Source organism: Ochotona curzoniae, unplaced genomic scaffold, assembly GCF_017591425.1.
Source record: "Ochotona curzoniae isolate NIBS_2020 unplaced genomic scaffold, NIBS_Ocur_1.0 patch72, whole genome shotgun sequence".
Classification (NCBI taxonomy): domain Eukaryota; kingdom Metazoa; phylum Chordata; class Mammalia; order Lagomorpha; family Ochotonidae; genus Ochotona; species Ochotona curzoniae.
Window position 1 is genome coordinate 260,453 of NW_024467053.1, and position 17,017 is coordinate 277,469.

Here is a 17,017-nt window from a genome sequence, read left to right on the forward strand (position 1 = left end):
GGGTATATGAGGCACTGCCTGGGGCGTATAAGACTGGTCTGAGCCTGACTTTGTTGCATGGGACTGTTTGCATCCACAGGCCTGGTCTCGGGGTCTCTAGTCAACTCCAGTCAATGTTGAGCGGACATGGGTACCAACTGCACTCACCTGCCCAAGCAGCACCTGAGCTTGCCCACTTAGCCTTCCCCTGGAACACTGCAAAAATGGTTCTCCCCAAAGAAAGAACCTCTTGGTTTCTCCCCGTTACCAACCTCCACCTCCCCAAGTCCTGGATATTAACGTGCTAAGCACTGGAGAAGGGGTGGGCGGAAGAGGTGGCCACGGCCTTAGAAATAGAAATGCCTGTCTCAGTCACACAGAAACGCTTGTTATAACTGTAGAGGAAATAAAAAGAAAATGGGTTCCCATAGCGCCTCAGCCAGAATGTCTGTTTTTATGATCTCTGTTTCCTTCCAGTCTTTGTCTCATTATATAAATGTTTTTGCCAGCAATAATAGACCCTAGTGCAAATTGCATTTTCATGATGGTCTTTAATTTAACGTCTCATGAGCTGTTTTCCTGTGTTTCTCCAAGGTTTTTTTTGGTTACGTTTTGAATGACTACGTTAGGATGTATCCTAAGGTTTGATGCCCCATTGTTAAATATTTGGGTTGTTTGTAGTATTTTATTGTGCTGCAGCGTACCTATTTATGCATATGTCTCCCCCCAACCTTCTTTGATTTTCTTCCCTTCAATTATCAAGTGAAATTATTGGATGTAGCAATTTTGTTTGTTTGTTTTTGGTTCATAAAGTCATTTTTTAAAAAAGCCATCTATTTGCACAGAAGCATAGAAACAGACCTATTTTCAGCCACAATCTCAGTGGCGTAAGAGTTAAATCCACTTGCTAACTTAGCAGGTGCACCATGAGTCCTTGGTTTGGTCTGTGCTTCCTTAAGTTGGTCCCCTGTATTTACTTGTGCTGAACTTCACATAAATCATAGGCATTCTAATGTCTGTGCTACAGGCGTTTAATGTCTGAACATTTTTCTTACAAACCTATATGAACAATAGATGGCCCTTCATGCCTACCCAGATTTAAGCTTTCAGTTTCAAAAAGCAAAATGATGAAGAAATTGTGTAAGTTGAATATGTGTTATATAAATACTTGTCCAATAAAAGTAATCACACAGTGTGGTGCTTATTATGTGCCTCAGCATGTGGCCACTACACTGTGAAATTTGTGCTACTGCATGCCCGTTTGATAGGTGTAGAAACTGAGGCCAAAGAAGCCAAGAAACTTGCCCAAGTCTGAATCCACCTTCGGGAGTGTGGCCTCTGAGGCTGGCTGCAGGTCAGCTCTGGGTCTCTCGTTAGGGGTGAGTGCTGGAGCAAGTGGGCACCCAGGAGGTATTGCCCTGGCTCTCAAACTCATTGCTGACTTTCAAAATGAGAGCAGTTGGTGTTGGGACACATCAGGTGACGTTGCTGCCTGTGATACTGCATTTCCCGATCTAGCTCCTTGTTGGCACACCTGGGAAAGTTGCAGGAGATGACCCAAGTGCTTGGATCCCTGCCAGCCACATGGGACACCTAGACGGAGTTCCAGGGTTCCAGGCTCCTGGCTTGGCTCGACACAGTTCTAGATGTTGAAGCCATTTGGGGACTGAACCAGGGGATAGAAGATACCTCCCTCTCTTCATCTCTCTTCTTCAAATAAATTAAATTAATGAATAAATGATGAAAACAAATCACATTAATGACCACATGTATGTAATAAATTCCATGTAGCTGCATGCAGCTGGAGCCTCAGGGATTTCTGGAGACGTGTGAGCTGTGCTGTCACTCCTGTGAGGCCCAGCTGGGCTGTCTGTCTGCTCTGGACCTGGTGGGAACGTAGATGCCTGCACCTGCTAGGTGCTCTTCTCAGAAACCATGGCCTGCTTGTGATCTGCTTGTTACTTCCTTTCTTTTTTTAAAGATTTTTTTTTTTTAATTCTTATTGGAAAGCTAGATCAGACCTACAGAGAGGAGAGACAGAAAAATCCTTCATCCGCTGGTTCACTCTCCAAATGGCTGCAATGGCCAGAACCAAGCCAGTCTGAAACCAGGAGCAAGCAGCTTCCTCCTGGTCTCCCATTTGGATGCAAGGGCTCAAGACTTGGGATCATCTTCCACTGCTTTCCCAGGCTATAAGCAGGAAGCTGGATGGGAAGTGGAGCAGCTAGGACATGAACTGGCACCCACATGGGATCCCAGCACTTGCAAGGTGAGGATTTAGCCATTAAGCCATCATGGCAGACCCTGGGATGGCCTTGACCAACATTATTAGGTAGACTACCATGTCCTGTTTCGTTAGCTGTAGGTGGATCAAATGGCTTTAATTCTAATGTGTTTTCAGTTAAGTCATTTTGTTCTGTTGGATAAAGAATATGGGGAATACAGATAGCACAATGACCTCTACCCCGCCTTTTTTTTTTTTTAAGATTTATTATTTTCACTTGAAACTCAGAATCCTAGGGAGAGAGAGGAGAGATAGACACATCTTCCATCCCCTGGTTCACTACCCAAATGGCTGCATTGGTTAGAGCTTGGGTAATTCAAAACTGGAAGCCAAGAGCTTTTTTTAGTTCTCCCATGTTGGGGCTGGGGCCCAAAACCTTGAGCCCACCCCCTGCTGTTTTCCCAGGGAGCTGGATTGGAAGTGAAACATCCATGACACTAACCGGGGATCCTTGACCCGAGTACTTGAGCCACCCCCTGATTCCTCTCCTGGTGCTTATTAGCAAGAAGCTGGAGTCCAACGCAGAGCTGGGGCTTCAGCTTGACGTTCTAATACCAGATGTTGGCAGCTCCGTTGATATTATAACTACTGGGCCAAATGTCTACCCCAGACTTACCTTTTGATTCCACTTTTGCCAGGACTTTTTGAAGTGTCCTCCTAATAGTGGTTTTCAGCATCTTCCCAAGCTTAGCCTGTGAAATAGATGGAGGCAGACCCAGGCCTGGAGGAATCTGAGCTCTGAAGCCAGGAGCGAGCAGGGGCTACTTCGTGGTGGAGTTGATTTGAATGCACGGAGCTGCAGCTGTCTTGCCCAGTTCAGCCATCCCAGGGATCCTTAGGCTGGGATGTCACCAGTGACACCTTCATTCTTGGCATAGCATAATTGGGACAAGAACAGCAGTCCTGATTTTAGGATCTGCCTTTTCCCAGTGGATTTCTTTGGATGGTTACAGAACCTCCGGGCACAAATGGGCGCTCCAGGTAAAGCTGACTGGTGGGACAGCCAGAGGAGCTGCCCACGTGCTTGTTGCCGCTGCTGGAGGCAGGCCTGTCCCTGCGGCCCCACAGATCAGGCGCTGCCTTTTGCTTCTGACTTGTACCCTGAGCTGTGGAGAGTTGTATCACCCTCCGTGAGCTGGGAGAAGACCCAGTGAGGGATGTAGCAGAAGGAAGCGAAATGATCTAATTCAGACAAACGTCACTACTGTCCCTGTATTGCCTATTTACTGGTAATGCTTGTTTTATGTAAGTGAAGTTTCCTCACCTCCGTGTTCTGGGTTGCCCCTCTCTGCCACATGCCCACCAGTCTAGTCGGGGCCTCATTGCTTCTTCCAGAGAGACCACCGTGCTTGACCAAGTCTGAAGTGTCTGCTTGAGATACTCACAGCATCCCAAACCACTGCAGGTTCATGGGCTTTGGTCAGTGTTGCTATGACGTGACCTCGCAGATGGAGGGGCGGGAGAGGTAGAACAGTGCGGAGTTGGTGCAACCCTGCAGATGGCCGGGGTGCCCTTTGGCTGCTTAATCAAAAAGACCCCACTCCAGGCCCGGCGCGGTGGCACAAGTGGTTAAGGTCCTCGCCTTGCACACCCGGGATCCCATATGGGCGCCGGTTCTATCCCGGCAGCCCCGCTTCCCTTCCAGCTCCCTGTCTGTGGCCTGGGAAAGCAGTCGAGGATGGCCCAAAGCTTTGGGACCCTGCACCTGCGTGGGAGACCCGAAAGAGGCTCCTGGCTTCGGATTGGCATAGCATCGACCGTTGCACTCACTTGGGGAGTGAATCATCGGACGGAAGATCTTCCTCTCTCTCTCTCCTCTCTGTATATCCACCTTTCCAATAAAAACATAATAAAAATGAAATCTTAAAAAAAAAGACCCCACTCCAAGGAGAACACTGGAAGATCCCAGAAGCAGGCCACTCCCCTAGGTGATGAGCTGTAAAGTGATCAAGGTAGGCCTGGTTTGTCTCTTGAGTTCTGTAACTCACGAATCTTCTCTTGCCTTCCCCAGCGCTGGAAGCCGCAAGGAGGTGAGGAGTATGAAGCTGAAGGTAAGAGCCTATCAAGTATGGGGACCCACAGAGGGAAAGGGGTTCTACTGCCATTCACAGGGCACTCCCCACACTCCACCTTTCTGGGTCTCCTTTGCTGGAGGCAGCAACAAAACTCACCCCCTCAGTTGCTGGCAGTATGGTCCTTGCGTCTTGACATATGCGAGATGACACCTAAGCTATAGGATTTCATTTGTTGGCTAATGACCCTCTGATACAGACTTTCAAGTTAATTTGCCAGCAGGCCTGAATAGATAACTGAAAACTCTTTGCCAAGTGACCCGCAGGTCTATTTATGCAGCGTTGGAATACGTTGCCCTGATGGCCACCAGAGGGCACTGTGGCTTGGCTGATGGTCTCGCTGGGCTGAGATGTGACGGCAGCACAGCAGCAGTAAAGACAGCCTTTCTGTCCGTAAATAGTTGGAAAGCACCGAGCAGTCCTCTCATGCCTACGGGCTGCTTCCAGGTAGTGCATTATGCCAGTAATTCTCTCATGCTTAATTAATGTCCTCAGAGAATCCTTGATACGTAAGTGCATGCCATACCAGTGGGAACTTGTAAGAAGGATACCTAAGGAATCTTCTTAAACATGTTAGTTGATGCTTAAGTCTTCAAATGGAACTTGCCATTAATGTATGGGTCATCAAGACCTTGTGGTTTGTAACCTTTCATGCTGGTCTGTTGGATTATCTAAGGTCAGATACAGCTTTGGAGGCAGGCAAGTTTTCCAATATAAAATTGTTTTAAAGGTGCTTTTGTATTCGAACTAGAAAGTGGAGACAGGGAGCAGTGGTTGAGATAGGACTTTGGAATGATGCTCCACATACTTCTGTTACAATCTGGAACAGTCTAGGCTGGTCATCGCTTCAGCTGGAGTTAAATCAGGCTAGAACTGGGTGCAGGGTGGCCCCAGGAAATGGGGTTCTCATGCAGATGTGACTGCCAGGACACAGAAACCTGCAGCCTAATAACTGGAGGCTCTATTTTAGCCGTTCTTAGGGACCTTAGGAAAATGGAGTCAACCTTTCCTGCCTGTGTTTCGGTTAGTCTCTTTCCAAAGGCACATTTGTCATTGGAACAGGCATCCTCTCTCTGATCTCTTTGGTGACTACACAGCATTGGCTCTTCTTTCAGGCCAGCTAAGGTTTTGGAACCCTGATGATCTGAATGCCTCACAGAGCGGGTCTTGCCCGCCCCAGGACTGGATAGAAGAGAAACTGCAAGAGGTTTGTGAGGACTTGGGGATCACCCGTGATGGTCACCTGAACCGCAAGAAGCTGGTCTCCATCTGCGAGCAGTATGGCTTGCAGCATGTCGATGCAGAGGTAAGCCCTGTAGTATGCTGCTATTCTGGGGCAATAGAGGCTGAACCCACGATACAGGCTGAGCCAACAAGACAGGTTTAGCTGGCAACATGCTTGGATCTGCCCTGCCATGGCTTCCTGAGGCATCTTTTTTGCTAGGAAGTCATTACTGCAGATTTGCCTTTGAGGAGCTGACATTGGGTTGGCGGGGGAGGACCACAGTGGTTGGCACATCTTGAGCTCTTGGCACATGTTTAACACTGTGCTGAGTGTGTTTCTCCGGGTGGCCATCAGATGCCAGCTCCCTGCAGTCACGATGTCACCTATATCTGGGGACAGGTATCACTCACAGAGGGAAAAGTGGGAAGTCCTAGAACAAGAAATAATTTGGGAGTTGAGTGGATTTATTGGTGGGTTTTCTTGAAGACCAAGCTGATAAGCTTTGATTCTTACGAAGGAGACCTTAAGGTCATCCCTGGGTCCTCTGGCTGACTTGAGGATTTATAGGGAAGACACAGCCTGGAATGAGCTGGTCTGCTTTGTAGTATCTTGGGTTAGGGAGAACAGCCAGGCGCCATGGCCATCTTCTGATCATGGGGAAATAGGAAAAGGTCAGAGGGATGATCTGAACATACAAAGAAGAATCTGGAAAGAGCATCCAAAAGACTCTTAAATGGATGTACAACTCTGAGCTGTATCCTTCTGAAAAAAGGACATATCCTGCAGGATGGGCTCAACAACCTCTGTGACACAAGAAGGTGTATTATTCCAAGGGCATCTTTGAAAGAGCTGAAACGAAGGATTAGGGAAAGTGGGAGGCTTGGACTACAGTTGTAGCGTTGGGAATCTTTGATTATAATGGAACTGGCTGCTTGCCCGGGGGAAGTGGCATTATTTTCCTGAACAAGAAAGAGATTTACCATCAGAAGCTTCTGAGGAGGGGGCCTTGCAGACTCACTTATCTGGGTGACCACAGGGTACCCCTGGACGACCTGTAGAATAGTTCTGTGGTGTCGGGTTTTTAGCAGTAGTGGTTGAGTCCTAAAACTCAACTCAGCTTCCTAAAAGGTAAACCAGTGCAGTGTGCAGCTCCTTGGATTGTTTTTGCCAAGAACTATTGCCCAAACCTGGATTTTTATCCAAAAGTAATTCCTGGAACAAACTGTGGCCATTTACAAGGAACTGCATAGTCTTTATAGCAAAATTTTCAAAACCCAGGAAAATAAGTCACGTGGTTGACTCGTTGGCCAAAGTATACTTTGGCCCTTGGGTGAAGTCTTTATAATGCGTGGTCACTCTTTTCCAGACCCTGGAGGAAGTGTTCCATAACCTTGATCCTGATGGTACGATGAGTGTGGAAGACTTCTTCTGTGGGTTGTTCAAGCATGGGAAGTCTCTCACACCATCTGCATCCACTCCATACAGACAACTGAAGAGGCACCTCTCCATGCAGGTAAAAATGTACACAAAGTGGCTGTCAAAGATGGACCCCACTGGAATCAGTTCCGCCAAATTCATCACTTAATGTCAGACACACACAAGATTCAACCAAGTCACATGTATGTCAAAGATCTCGCTACCAAAATAGTCATTTCTGATAAGCTTCACAGCCTTGACTGGTTTGGGACCAGAGATCAAAGGGGGGTAGCCATGTGATCTTTCTGGCGGTGTGGGTTGGTAGTGCCCTTTGTGGTCACAGCTGCCATGTTTGGTCTTGTTGACATTCCAAGAGTCCAGCTCAGCTCACTCAGGGTCCTGTCTTCTTTGCAGTCCTTTGATGAGAGTGGACGCCGCACCACAGCCCCGTCCGTGATGGCCGGCACCATTGGCTTCCGGGTCTTTTCGTGCTGGGATGATGGGATGGGCCAGGCCTCTGTGGAACGCATCCTGGACACCTGGCAGGAGGAGGGCATCGAGAACAGCCAGGAGATCCTGAAGGTCTGGCCACTTCTGTAGGAGGGGACAATGACACACTGGGCAAGGGAGGGAAATCTCCCACTTGTCTTGGAGCTCTGTGACTGGATTTGCTTTTAATGATGCTTCCAGTCGTAAGCTCTCAGAATGAAGAGTTGAGTCACTTTTCCTACCTTCTTGAGTGAGTCACCTGTTGCTAATTACCTTCCCTGTTTTTAAGTCCACAGTTAGTGACATGGCAAATGTCCTTTTATCTACTTTAAAACAGACTACAATTATACCATTGTGTTGAGTGTCAGTGCTAGGTGCTATTTAAAAAAAAAATGCCAGTAACTCCCCATATTACACTTTTTTGGGGGAGAACTTTGTGCAGTCTTGGGGGGCCGCGTCAACACCCTGCCCCTAAACTGCATTGTGTTCTTCGGGTTGGTGTAACTGTCACATTTTCAACTTGTGAAAGACAGGACTTGGCACCTGTTCTTGAACTTGCCTTGTGTTTTTTAGGCCTTGGATTTCAGCCTGGACGGCAACGTCAACCTGACAGAACTGACGCTGGCTCTCGAGAACGAGCTTCTGGTCACCAAGAATGGCATCCACCAGGCAGCCCTGGCCAGCTTCAAGGCCGAGATCCGGCATTTGCTGTGAGTTGAGCATGTTGGCCTGGCCATCAAGTCCATCAAATGCCTGCAGTAGACTCCCTTCTGCTCTCTTGCCATTCTGGATGCAAACGTGCCTCATCTTCTCTCATGTGCCCATGGACCTTCCTGCCACTGTAGGAAAGCAAGGTGGAGCTTATGGTGGCTCGCAGGTGGGGAAGGACCTATTATTTGGAGAACATTTAGGGTTGACTTGGTTTTAAGTTTTACCCTGAGGCAAGCCAGGGAGAGTCTTGAAAAGTCAGCTTGTTACTTAGAAATGGGTTGCCCGTTGACACTGTTTATTGCTGATTCTAGAGAACGAGTGGATCAAGTGATGAGAGAGAAAGAAAAGCTGCGGTCAGACCTGGACAAGGCTGAGAAACTCAAGTCCCTGATGGCCTCAGAGGTGGACGATCACCATGCGGCCATCGAGAGGAGGAATGAGTATAACCTCAGGTGGGACACAACCCAAAGAGCAAGTCCTCCCCTCGTCACACCTGCTCATTGCAGAGGTGCCTGCAGCTGCAGGGCCAGAACGGCAGGGGGCGCTCAGCCTGCTTGGCCACACCTAGGATTGGCACAAGTGCTGTCTCCTTGACTGGGTTTCTTTTATTTGGCAGCCTCTCAACCCCTGAGGGGTCTCATGGCGTCTTGCCAACTTTTCTTTACCGCAGGAAACTGGATGAAGAGTACAAGGAGCGCATAACCGCTTTAAAGAATGAACTGCGGAGAGAGAGGGAGCAGATCCTACAGCAGGTGGGCAAGCAGCGCATAGAACTTGAGCAGGAGATTGAGAAGGCGAAGACAGAAGAGAGCTTTGTCCGGGACCGCCTCGCACTCTGTTTAAAGGTAATCATCTCGTGACCTCCGTGGTCTGTGCCCCTGCTGGGATGACACCCAGGGCAAGGTTCAGGCCCAGCTGCTGCTTGCCCTGCTGGGTAAAGAGGGCCTCTGCTGGCCTCTGGATCCAGGCTTCGGGTGGGCTGGCAGTGTTGCAGAGCCATGAATCCTGCCCTTGTCGCCTGCTGCGGTTGCATGGGGTCCTCAGGGCTATATGGCACTGGTTGACACCCTCACCCTCGCTGTGAGGTCTCCAATTGCCACTTTTTTCATGGCAGAGACCTCACTTCCTGCCACACCCTCTGCCTGCAAGTACACCTCTTCTCCCCTGCATCCTTCCGTTCCTCTTCAGCCTCAGGGTGGACTCTCACCAGAAAAGATGGGGCAGGATTCTCGGCTCTGGGTTGTGGTTTGGGCGCCACCATGTGTTGCACAGACCCTGACCAAATTGCTCAGACCCATTAGCTAACGTATGAATTGGGGTCATGGTGACGCTAGTTCCCACCCTGTGCACTGATGTAGGGTTCACATCATCTAGCATGTGCTTCGTGTGTGCAAAACTCTAAGGACAAGGACAAGCAGCCTGGGCTGCTCTAAGAGAAGCTTCTTGGAACTTGACAGGTCAAAAATGGAGCTAATCGTCATCCCCTTACCAGCCAACAGCCTCAGCTCCAACACATTCCCTCTAAACAACATGATCCCCCATCCCCAGGAGCTGAAGTTCACTTACAGTGGTCACACATGCACCTGAGTCGTCCTGATGGCCAGGAGTGCTGCTTGGGCGTTTTGGGCTGTTGTGCCTCTTCCTCGGCGTTTCCCCACATCTGCGTAGGTACCCAGTCCTCCCTGACATCCCGGCTGATGCATGTGCATTCTAGATGCCCTATGTCCGTCTCTCCTGTTTCTCCACGGCCACCAGAGTGACCGTACCAAGGATCAGTGACAGTCACATCTGTAAAAACACACAGTAGCATTTAAGGCGACAGATGGGGATCCAACTGCCCCTGTGCGTATCTGGCTCAGCTCCTGCCAGCAGCTCCATCTTGAGGGGGCCTTGCCCTCTGGATATCATCTCAGTTACCCTTCCCCAGGGGATGGCACATTGCTTGTCACATCATAGGTAGGTGTCCCACACCTGCCTCTGCTCAGTAAGTCTGTGATTGGTCCAAGTGCCAGCATAAGGCCTGCTACACAGAAATTCCATCTTACTGTATTTTCAACAATTAGTTATAGAATTGGCATTTTAGGAGAGGTTGGCACTTGAAAAATGCTTCAAGTACATTCTTTTTTGATTCCATATTGCTATGTGAGGGTGTGAACTAGAATATATTTTAAGACTATTCTGACTGTATGTGTTTTTGCCAAAAGAGTCTCTGACAGACGATGTTCTGCCAGTCAGCCTGCTTAACACTGAAGGAGGAAATATGTCAGGTGGCATGTAGTGGATTTTCTTTTTTCAACCGGCACAGGTGGACATCTTTCTAAAGATTTTGTGTATTGTGTGTACACGTGCAATTTTTGTTTCTGAGGGGCAGAAACAGAGACAAAGACCACTCATCTGCTGGATCATGCCCCGGATGTCTGTGGTAGCCAGGGCTGGAGCCAGGAACTCAATCCAGGTCTTCCATATGGGTGGCCAAGACCCAGCTTCCCAAGCCATTGTCAGCTGCCTCTCAGGGTGGGAAGTGGCATTGGGAACAGAGGCAGGCATCCAATCCAGTCACCCTGCCTCTTAACTACATCCTTCTCAGTTTCTTAACTACGAGGCCTTGTTCCAGCCGCCTCAGACCCATTTCAGTGACAGAAGAAATAGCCTTGTATGAGTTTCACTTGGTATTTTATTATAAGAATTTAAACATGCACCGTTATAAACGGCTTACAAGTATAGCTTTTGCATCCATAACTAAAATGTCTAAATTAAATGTAAAGCACCCTAGCAAATCAGTAAATTAAGACAGATTTTAGAGCCATTCTACTTTTTATAGCATTTTTATTTCAGCTGGTAGTGGCACAAAGTAGTTTGTAACCAGTTTTTTTATTCATTTCATAATATGTTTAATACTTTTATATTATTAATCTATTGTAATATTACCTAAGGAAATATAATACAAGCCACATCTGTAATTTCAGATTGTAAATACCTGTGATAAAAGGTAAAAAGGAACAGGTGAGATTATTTTCAACTTATTTAATCTAGTGTTTCCACGATATCATTTCGACTTGTAATCAAGATATTACTGAGCTGTTTTATGTTCTTGTACTATTAAAAAAAATCCAGTATTTTACACTCACAGTACACCTCAGTTTATATGAGGGCATTTCAAAAAGTTTAAGAATTGAGTTAGATGATCATTTTGGTGCCAAAAAATCCATGCATAGTTTCTCATAAAATTCACTTTTCAAGAATCTTTTGAAGATTCCTGCACTAGACATACCACAAGTGTTCAATATCCACACATGGCTGCCAGTGGCTACCCTAGAGTGTTGTGGGGTTTTTTGTTTGTTTGATTTGTTTTATTTGTTTATATTTTTGAAAGCCAACAAGAGGAGACAGTTCTCATCCATAGGTTAAATCTCCAAATTACTGCAATGGCTTGGGACCAGGAGCTCAATCCACTTCTCGCTTGGGGGTGTTGGGACCTTCCACCTAAGTCATTGCTCACTGCCTCCCCGGGTCCATATTAACCGGAAGCTGGAGTCAGGCAGAGCTGAGCATTGAACCCACGCTCTCTGATGGAAAACAAAAGTGGCTTAGCCAACGTCTCCACCAGTAGGCCCAAAGCCTGCCTCCCAACTGTCACATTGGATAACCTAGTTCTATTGAATCAACAAAACAAAAGAAATTTTGGGTTGTGAGATAGGTAGCAGAATTTCTAGTATTTGCTGTGGTGTCCACTCGTCTACTGGAACTGAATTTAATCAGGGACACTGATTTGTGCTTCGTATGAAATGAGACCACAGTTGGCTTCTTTCTAAATCGGTGCTGCATTCCATTCCCCAACCTCCTCAGGAAAACAGCCGTCTGGAAAATGAGCTGCAGGAGAATGCAGAGAAGTTGGCCGAGTATGAGAATCTGACCAACAAACTTCAGCGAAATTTGGAAAATGTGTTAGCAGAAAAGGTAAAGCTGTTGAAATCTGATTTCCCAACAGGCAGCTCAAGGTGTAGTTTCAGAGCAGAAAGCAGTGCCCAAAACACTCTTACCGGGAAAGTTTTTGGGTGGCTAAAGGGGACTATAACTTCTGAAGGGATATCATTTGATATGTTGGTTATGAGGGACGCTGTGGCCAGGCACCAAATGATCCCTGCCTTGTTTGGACTCATCCTTCTAGAATGTTCTCTCCAGCATGCCACATTCCATTCATACTCTAGAGACTGGTGGAATGCCAGGAACTGGGGCTTTAGGAGTGTTAGGTCGTGCAAGGACACTCGAGAAGAATGACAGCTTTGACTTTTCCTTCTGCTAGTTTGGTGACCTTGACCCCAACAGTGCTGAGTTCTTCCTGCAAGAAGAGAGGCTGACGCAAATGAGAAACGAATACGAGCAGCAGTGCAGGGTGAGTGCTGGGGGCAGTAAGGACGGGCAGAGTGTTCTGATCCCCGCCTCACGGGCCACCGTGCGCGTGTCTGAGCCTCAAGTTTGAAATGAGAAATCCCACAGTGCAGCTGGAGGGGAAGTAGAGTGACTGCCTCTGCTGTGTGTTTAGAGTTCAACTAGCGATAGAATAAGCACTGATGTAAATGTTAGCTCTTGATATTAGAGCATCATGCAAACGGCATGCTAGTCTGTCACGTTTAGGTTAAAAACGGCCCCTGCTTAGAGGGAAGCGTGGTTTTGTTCCCCGTAGAGGACTCTGCTCACAGTGATGCGCCTGTACCAAAATCAGCCTTTCCTGACTCATCGCTGCAGACCTAGTCCCACGGGATTTCATTTTTCTGCATTTTAAAAGATTTATTTACTTATTTGAAAAGCAGAGTTATAGAGGGAGAAAGGAGAGACTGGCAGATCTTCCAGCTTTTAGTTCACTCCCCCAAAAGGCCACAAGAGCCACAGCTGGACCAGATCAGAACCAGAAGCCGGAAATTCAAACCAAATGTCCCACGTGGTTGGCAGGGTGCAAAGCCTTAGGCCACGTTCCACTGCTTCCACCAGCAGATGAGCAGGAGTTAGATCGGAAGAGGAGCATCCAGGACCAGATCTGGTGATCACATGTGGCGTTTTTTTATTAGCAAAATGCAAATGAAGCAGAAACTGCTCTTATCTCCAATTTCTGCCAGGAACCCACATAAACATTCTTACAAACAGCAGCAATCTTTGATAATTTTTAAAAAAAAAGACAACCCTCAGCTTAGTAATTCAGGTTTCCCCCACCCTAAGTCCAAGACCTTTTTTTTTTTTTTTTAAGATTTATTTATTTTTATTGCAAAGTCAGATATACAAAGAGGAGGAGAGACAGAGAGGAAGATCTTCTGTCTGATGATTCACTCCCCAAGTGAGCACAACGGCTGGTGCTGCACCAATCCAAAGCCAGGAGCCAGGAACTTCCTCCATGTCTCCCATGTGAGTGCAGAGTCCCAAGGCTCTGGGCTGTCCTCCAATGCGTTTCCAGGCCATAGGCAGGGAGCTGGATGGGAAACGGGGCTGCCGTTATTGGAACCGGCACCCATATGGGATCCTGGGTGTGTTCAAGGTGAGGGCCTTAACCATTATGCTATTGTGCTAGGCCCCCAAGGCCCTTTTTTCCTTTAATCTGGTCTGCATGACTGAAGTCTGACTGCTTTAGAAGGCACAGTGACTGTGCCAAGGTGAGGAAGACAATGGCCTCTTTCTGAAGTCACTTCCGGTCTCTGCCATCCCAGGAAAGAGACCTGCACATTTGAGAATAGTGATCAAACTTTTTCTTGCCTTAGGTTACTTGTTTTTTAATTATATAAATTTTATTTTTTATAATTTTTACACATTTGATTAGGGTGTGAAGGGTCAAGGGCTAAAGGACTGTGGATGAGACCACGGTTTTCACATTCTCTTTTTTTCCTTAGGTTACCTTGGTTCTGGCTTAACTCATTCATAAGACCTTTCAGCTCTTCCTCAGAAATTCCTGCCTGCCCTCTTCTTTTTTCTCTAAAAAGAAACTCTTCTAGAGTTTCTAACTCTTCTAGAGTTAGAAATCTTGGTCCTACAAGGTCATTCCCCAAATGGCCACAACAGCCCGAGTTGAGCTGGGCTAAAGCCACGAGCTTTAGTTGGGTCTCCTGTAGGGGTGCAGGGGCTTAAGAACTTGGGCCCCCTTTGCTCTCCCAGTGCATTAGCAAGGAGCCGCATCAGGAGTAGAGCAGCTGGGACTTGAAGCAGCACCCATATGGGATGCCAGTGCTGTAGACTGCAGCTTAACTAACTGCACCATAGTGCCAGCCCCAACATTTCTTTCTTTTTTTTAAATAGCTTTTTATGCCATGTATCTTACCTATTTCAAATGTACAACTCAGGGCCTGGCGTGGTAGCCTAGCGGCTAGTGTCCTTGCTTTGCATGCACTGGGATTCCATATGGGTGCTGGTTCATGTCCCAGCTGTTTCACTTCCCATCCAGCTCCCTGCTTGTGGCCTGGGAAAGCAGTCAAGGATGGTCCAAAACCTTGGGACCCTGCACTGGTGTGGTAAACGCAAAAGAAGCTCCTGGCTCCTGACTTTGGATTAGCTCAGCTCTGGCCATTGTGGTCACCTGGGGAGTGAACCAGCAGATGGAAGATCTTTCTGTCTGTCTCTCCTTCTCTCTGTAATCTGGCTTTTCAATAAATAGTCTTTTTTTTTTTTTTAAGAAATTGTACAACTCAGTGTCTTATTATGTTTGCAGAATCATGTACCCGTGTTACCCATACCTAATTTTAAAACATTTTCGTCATCCCAGAAGGACAACACTACTTCACTTTGCCAGAATCTCTCCCATGATCTGCCCCATTAATCCAGTTTCTCTTTATTTTGTATTTATTTAAAAGGCAGAGACAGAGTTATCTTCCATCTGCTGATTCAGTCTCAATACTAGGCCAAGAAGAAGCCAGGAATTAGCTGAATTCAGGTCTTCCACGTGAGCGGCAGGGACAGAGGTGCTTTGGCCATCATCAGCTACATACTTACTTGCATTTAGCAGGGAGCTAGAATCAAGAAGAGCCGGGACTTGACTGGCACTGTAGAAGGAACATGGGTGTCTCATGTCTTAGCCCCTGTGCCAAAAACCAACCCCCTGCTCCTCCACTTGCTGTCCACAGTTTGGCCTGTTGTGTGCGTTTCTTATCGGTGGCACCAGATGTGGTCATTGTGATCAGCTTCCTTCACTCAGTTTAGTGGGTCCAGGGCTTATCCAACTGTCATGAATCAGGAGCTTTGGGTTAGATCTGCATTTGCTCAATAGTTAATGATGCTTGTGAACTTAATCATTTGTGTATCTTCTTTTGACAAATGTCTAGATCCTTTGCTCATTTTTTTAAAAAGAGATCTATTTATTTGAAAGACAAAGTTACAAAGAGAAAGAGAAATCTTCATCTGCTGGTTCATGCTCCACGTGGCCACAACTGTGCCAGGCCAAAGCTGAGGTCCGGGAACTCCATCCAGCTATCTTTCACAGGTGGCAGGGTGCCAAATACCTGAACCATCTCCTGTTATTTTCCTAGGGAGCTGAATCACAAGTGGAGCAACTGCCACTCAAACTGGCACCCATGTGGAATGCTGGTTTCACAGGAAGCAGCTTAACTTGCCACACAACACCAGCCCTTTGTTCACATCTTGAGTTCTTTGCCTTCTTACTTTTAAAGTTGTAGTGCTTTGTATGTGTTCTAGTTAAGGTCTTTTATCAGATTTAAAACTTGCAAAGTGTTTCTCCCAGTTTTTGGGTTATCTTGGACTTCTGTGATGGTGTTTTTTGAAACACAGAAGTTTCTAGTTTGATATCTGATTTTTTTTTTCTATTGTTGCTTGTGCTTTGGGCATTGGTTTTTAAACTGCAGATTTTGCAAGATCAAGTGGATGAGCTCCAGTCTGAGCTGGAAGAGTACCGTGCACAAGGCAGAGGATTCAGGCTTCCCATGAAGAGTTCGCTGTCAGAGGAACTGGACGGTAATGGCTGTGGCCTTGAGCCCAACCAGGGTAAACCACATTCAGAAACTGTCTTTTCAGTCTCTGCCTTCGACCTTTGTTTATAGAACCAGTTGCATGTAAAATCACACATCTTTGGCACCCTGAAAGGGAAAACAAAAAGACATTGGCATGACTCTGCTTGAGCTGTTTCATTTGTCGGCTGGTGGTTCATGTGTCCTTGAAGTCTTAATTTCCATGTGCTTTTGATAGGCATCAGGAAAGGAATGGAAAATTCAAATCACAGGGTATTTGCTTTATGGAAGACAAACACACAAAAACTTGGCTGCAAAGCTGTGGCCTTGGAGTTAGAATTCAGACCCTGAACTGACACCGGCCCCTCCCTTCCTGTGAGAGTGCCTGACTGGTGTGAAGATGGTTCTGGAGAGTGGGCCAGCCACAAACCACATGATCTTCAGCTGGGAACCTGCTGCTGCCTGTCCTGAATGTCTTGCCTTTGCAAGACAACAAATGAGATAAATAAGGGTTGGTCTTTGAGAAGGATTCAGAGTAGCCACATTGGAAAGCTGACTTGGTTACAAGCCCACACATGGTCACCCACAGCCTATTCCAGCCTTCTGAAATCCTGCCTTTTAGCTGGGTGGATTGAGAATGAACAACTGATCATCTATTCTTCTGTCCACAGTTTTTCTCAGTGCTACTTGAGGCGGAGTACGATTCTTCCCAAGGCCACTTATTCTTTCCCTCATCTCCTTTTCTTGTATGATAAATAAGGAATTGGGAAGGGAGATAAAAAGGTCTCCAGGCCTTTCTTAGATTCTTGGCTTACTGTGGTCAAGGATGGAGGCCATCAGAGTAGATGGTGCTGCATACCAGCTGCCTTTCTTGGCTTTTTCATAGCCACACAAGGGTTGAGGC

At 47.0% G+C, this 17,017-nt stretch overlaps 1 protein-coding gene across 7 annotated transcripts in view; it reads left to right on the forward strand.

The window, feature by feature from the left end:
• LOC121168175 (ninein-like) overlaps positions 1 to 17,017 on the forward strand; it is a 96,164-nt gene that overhangs the window by 44,675 nt on the left and 34,472 nt on the right. For 6 of the 7 annotated variants that reach the window (XM_040998044.1, XM_040998042.1, XM_040998046.1 and 3 more), the window contains exons 5-14: positions 4,275 to 4,314; positions 5,451 to 5,641; positions 6,927 to 7,073; positions 7,391 to 7,558; positions 8,039 to 8,175; positions 8,488 to 8,628; positions 8,847 to 9,021; positions 12,023 to 12,133; positions 12,480 to 12,569; positions 16,012 to 16,150. In XM_040998044.1, the coding sequence (XP_040853978.1) occupies positions 4,275 to 4,314; positions 5,451 to 5,641; positions 6,927 to 7,073; positions 7,391 to 7,558; positions 8,039 to 8,175; positions 8,488 to 8,628; positions 8,847 to 9,021; positions 12,023 to 12,133; positions 12,480 to 12,569; positions 16,012 to 16,150 (1,339 nt within the window). The remainder of the gene's footprint in view (positions 1 to 4,274; positions 4,315 to 5,450; positions 5,642 to 6,926; positions 7,074 to 7,390; positions 7,559 to 8,038; positions 8,176 to 8,487; positions 8,629 to 8,846; positions 9,022 to 12,022; positions 12,134 to 12,479; positions 12,570 to 16,011; positions 16,151 to 17,017) is intronic. The other variant, XM_040998045.1, reaches the window with a different exon arrangement.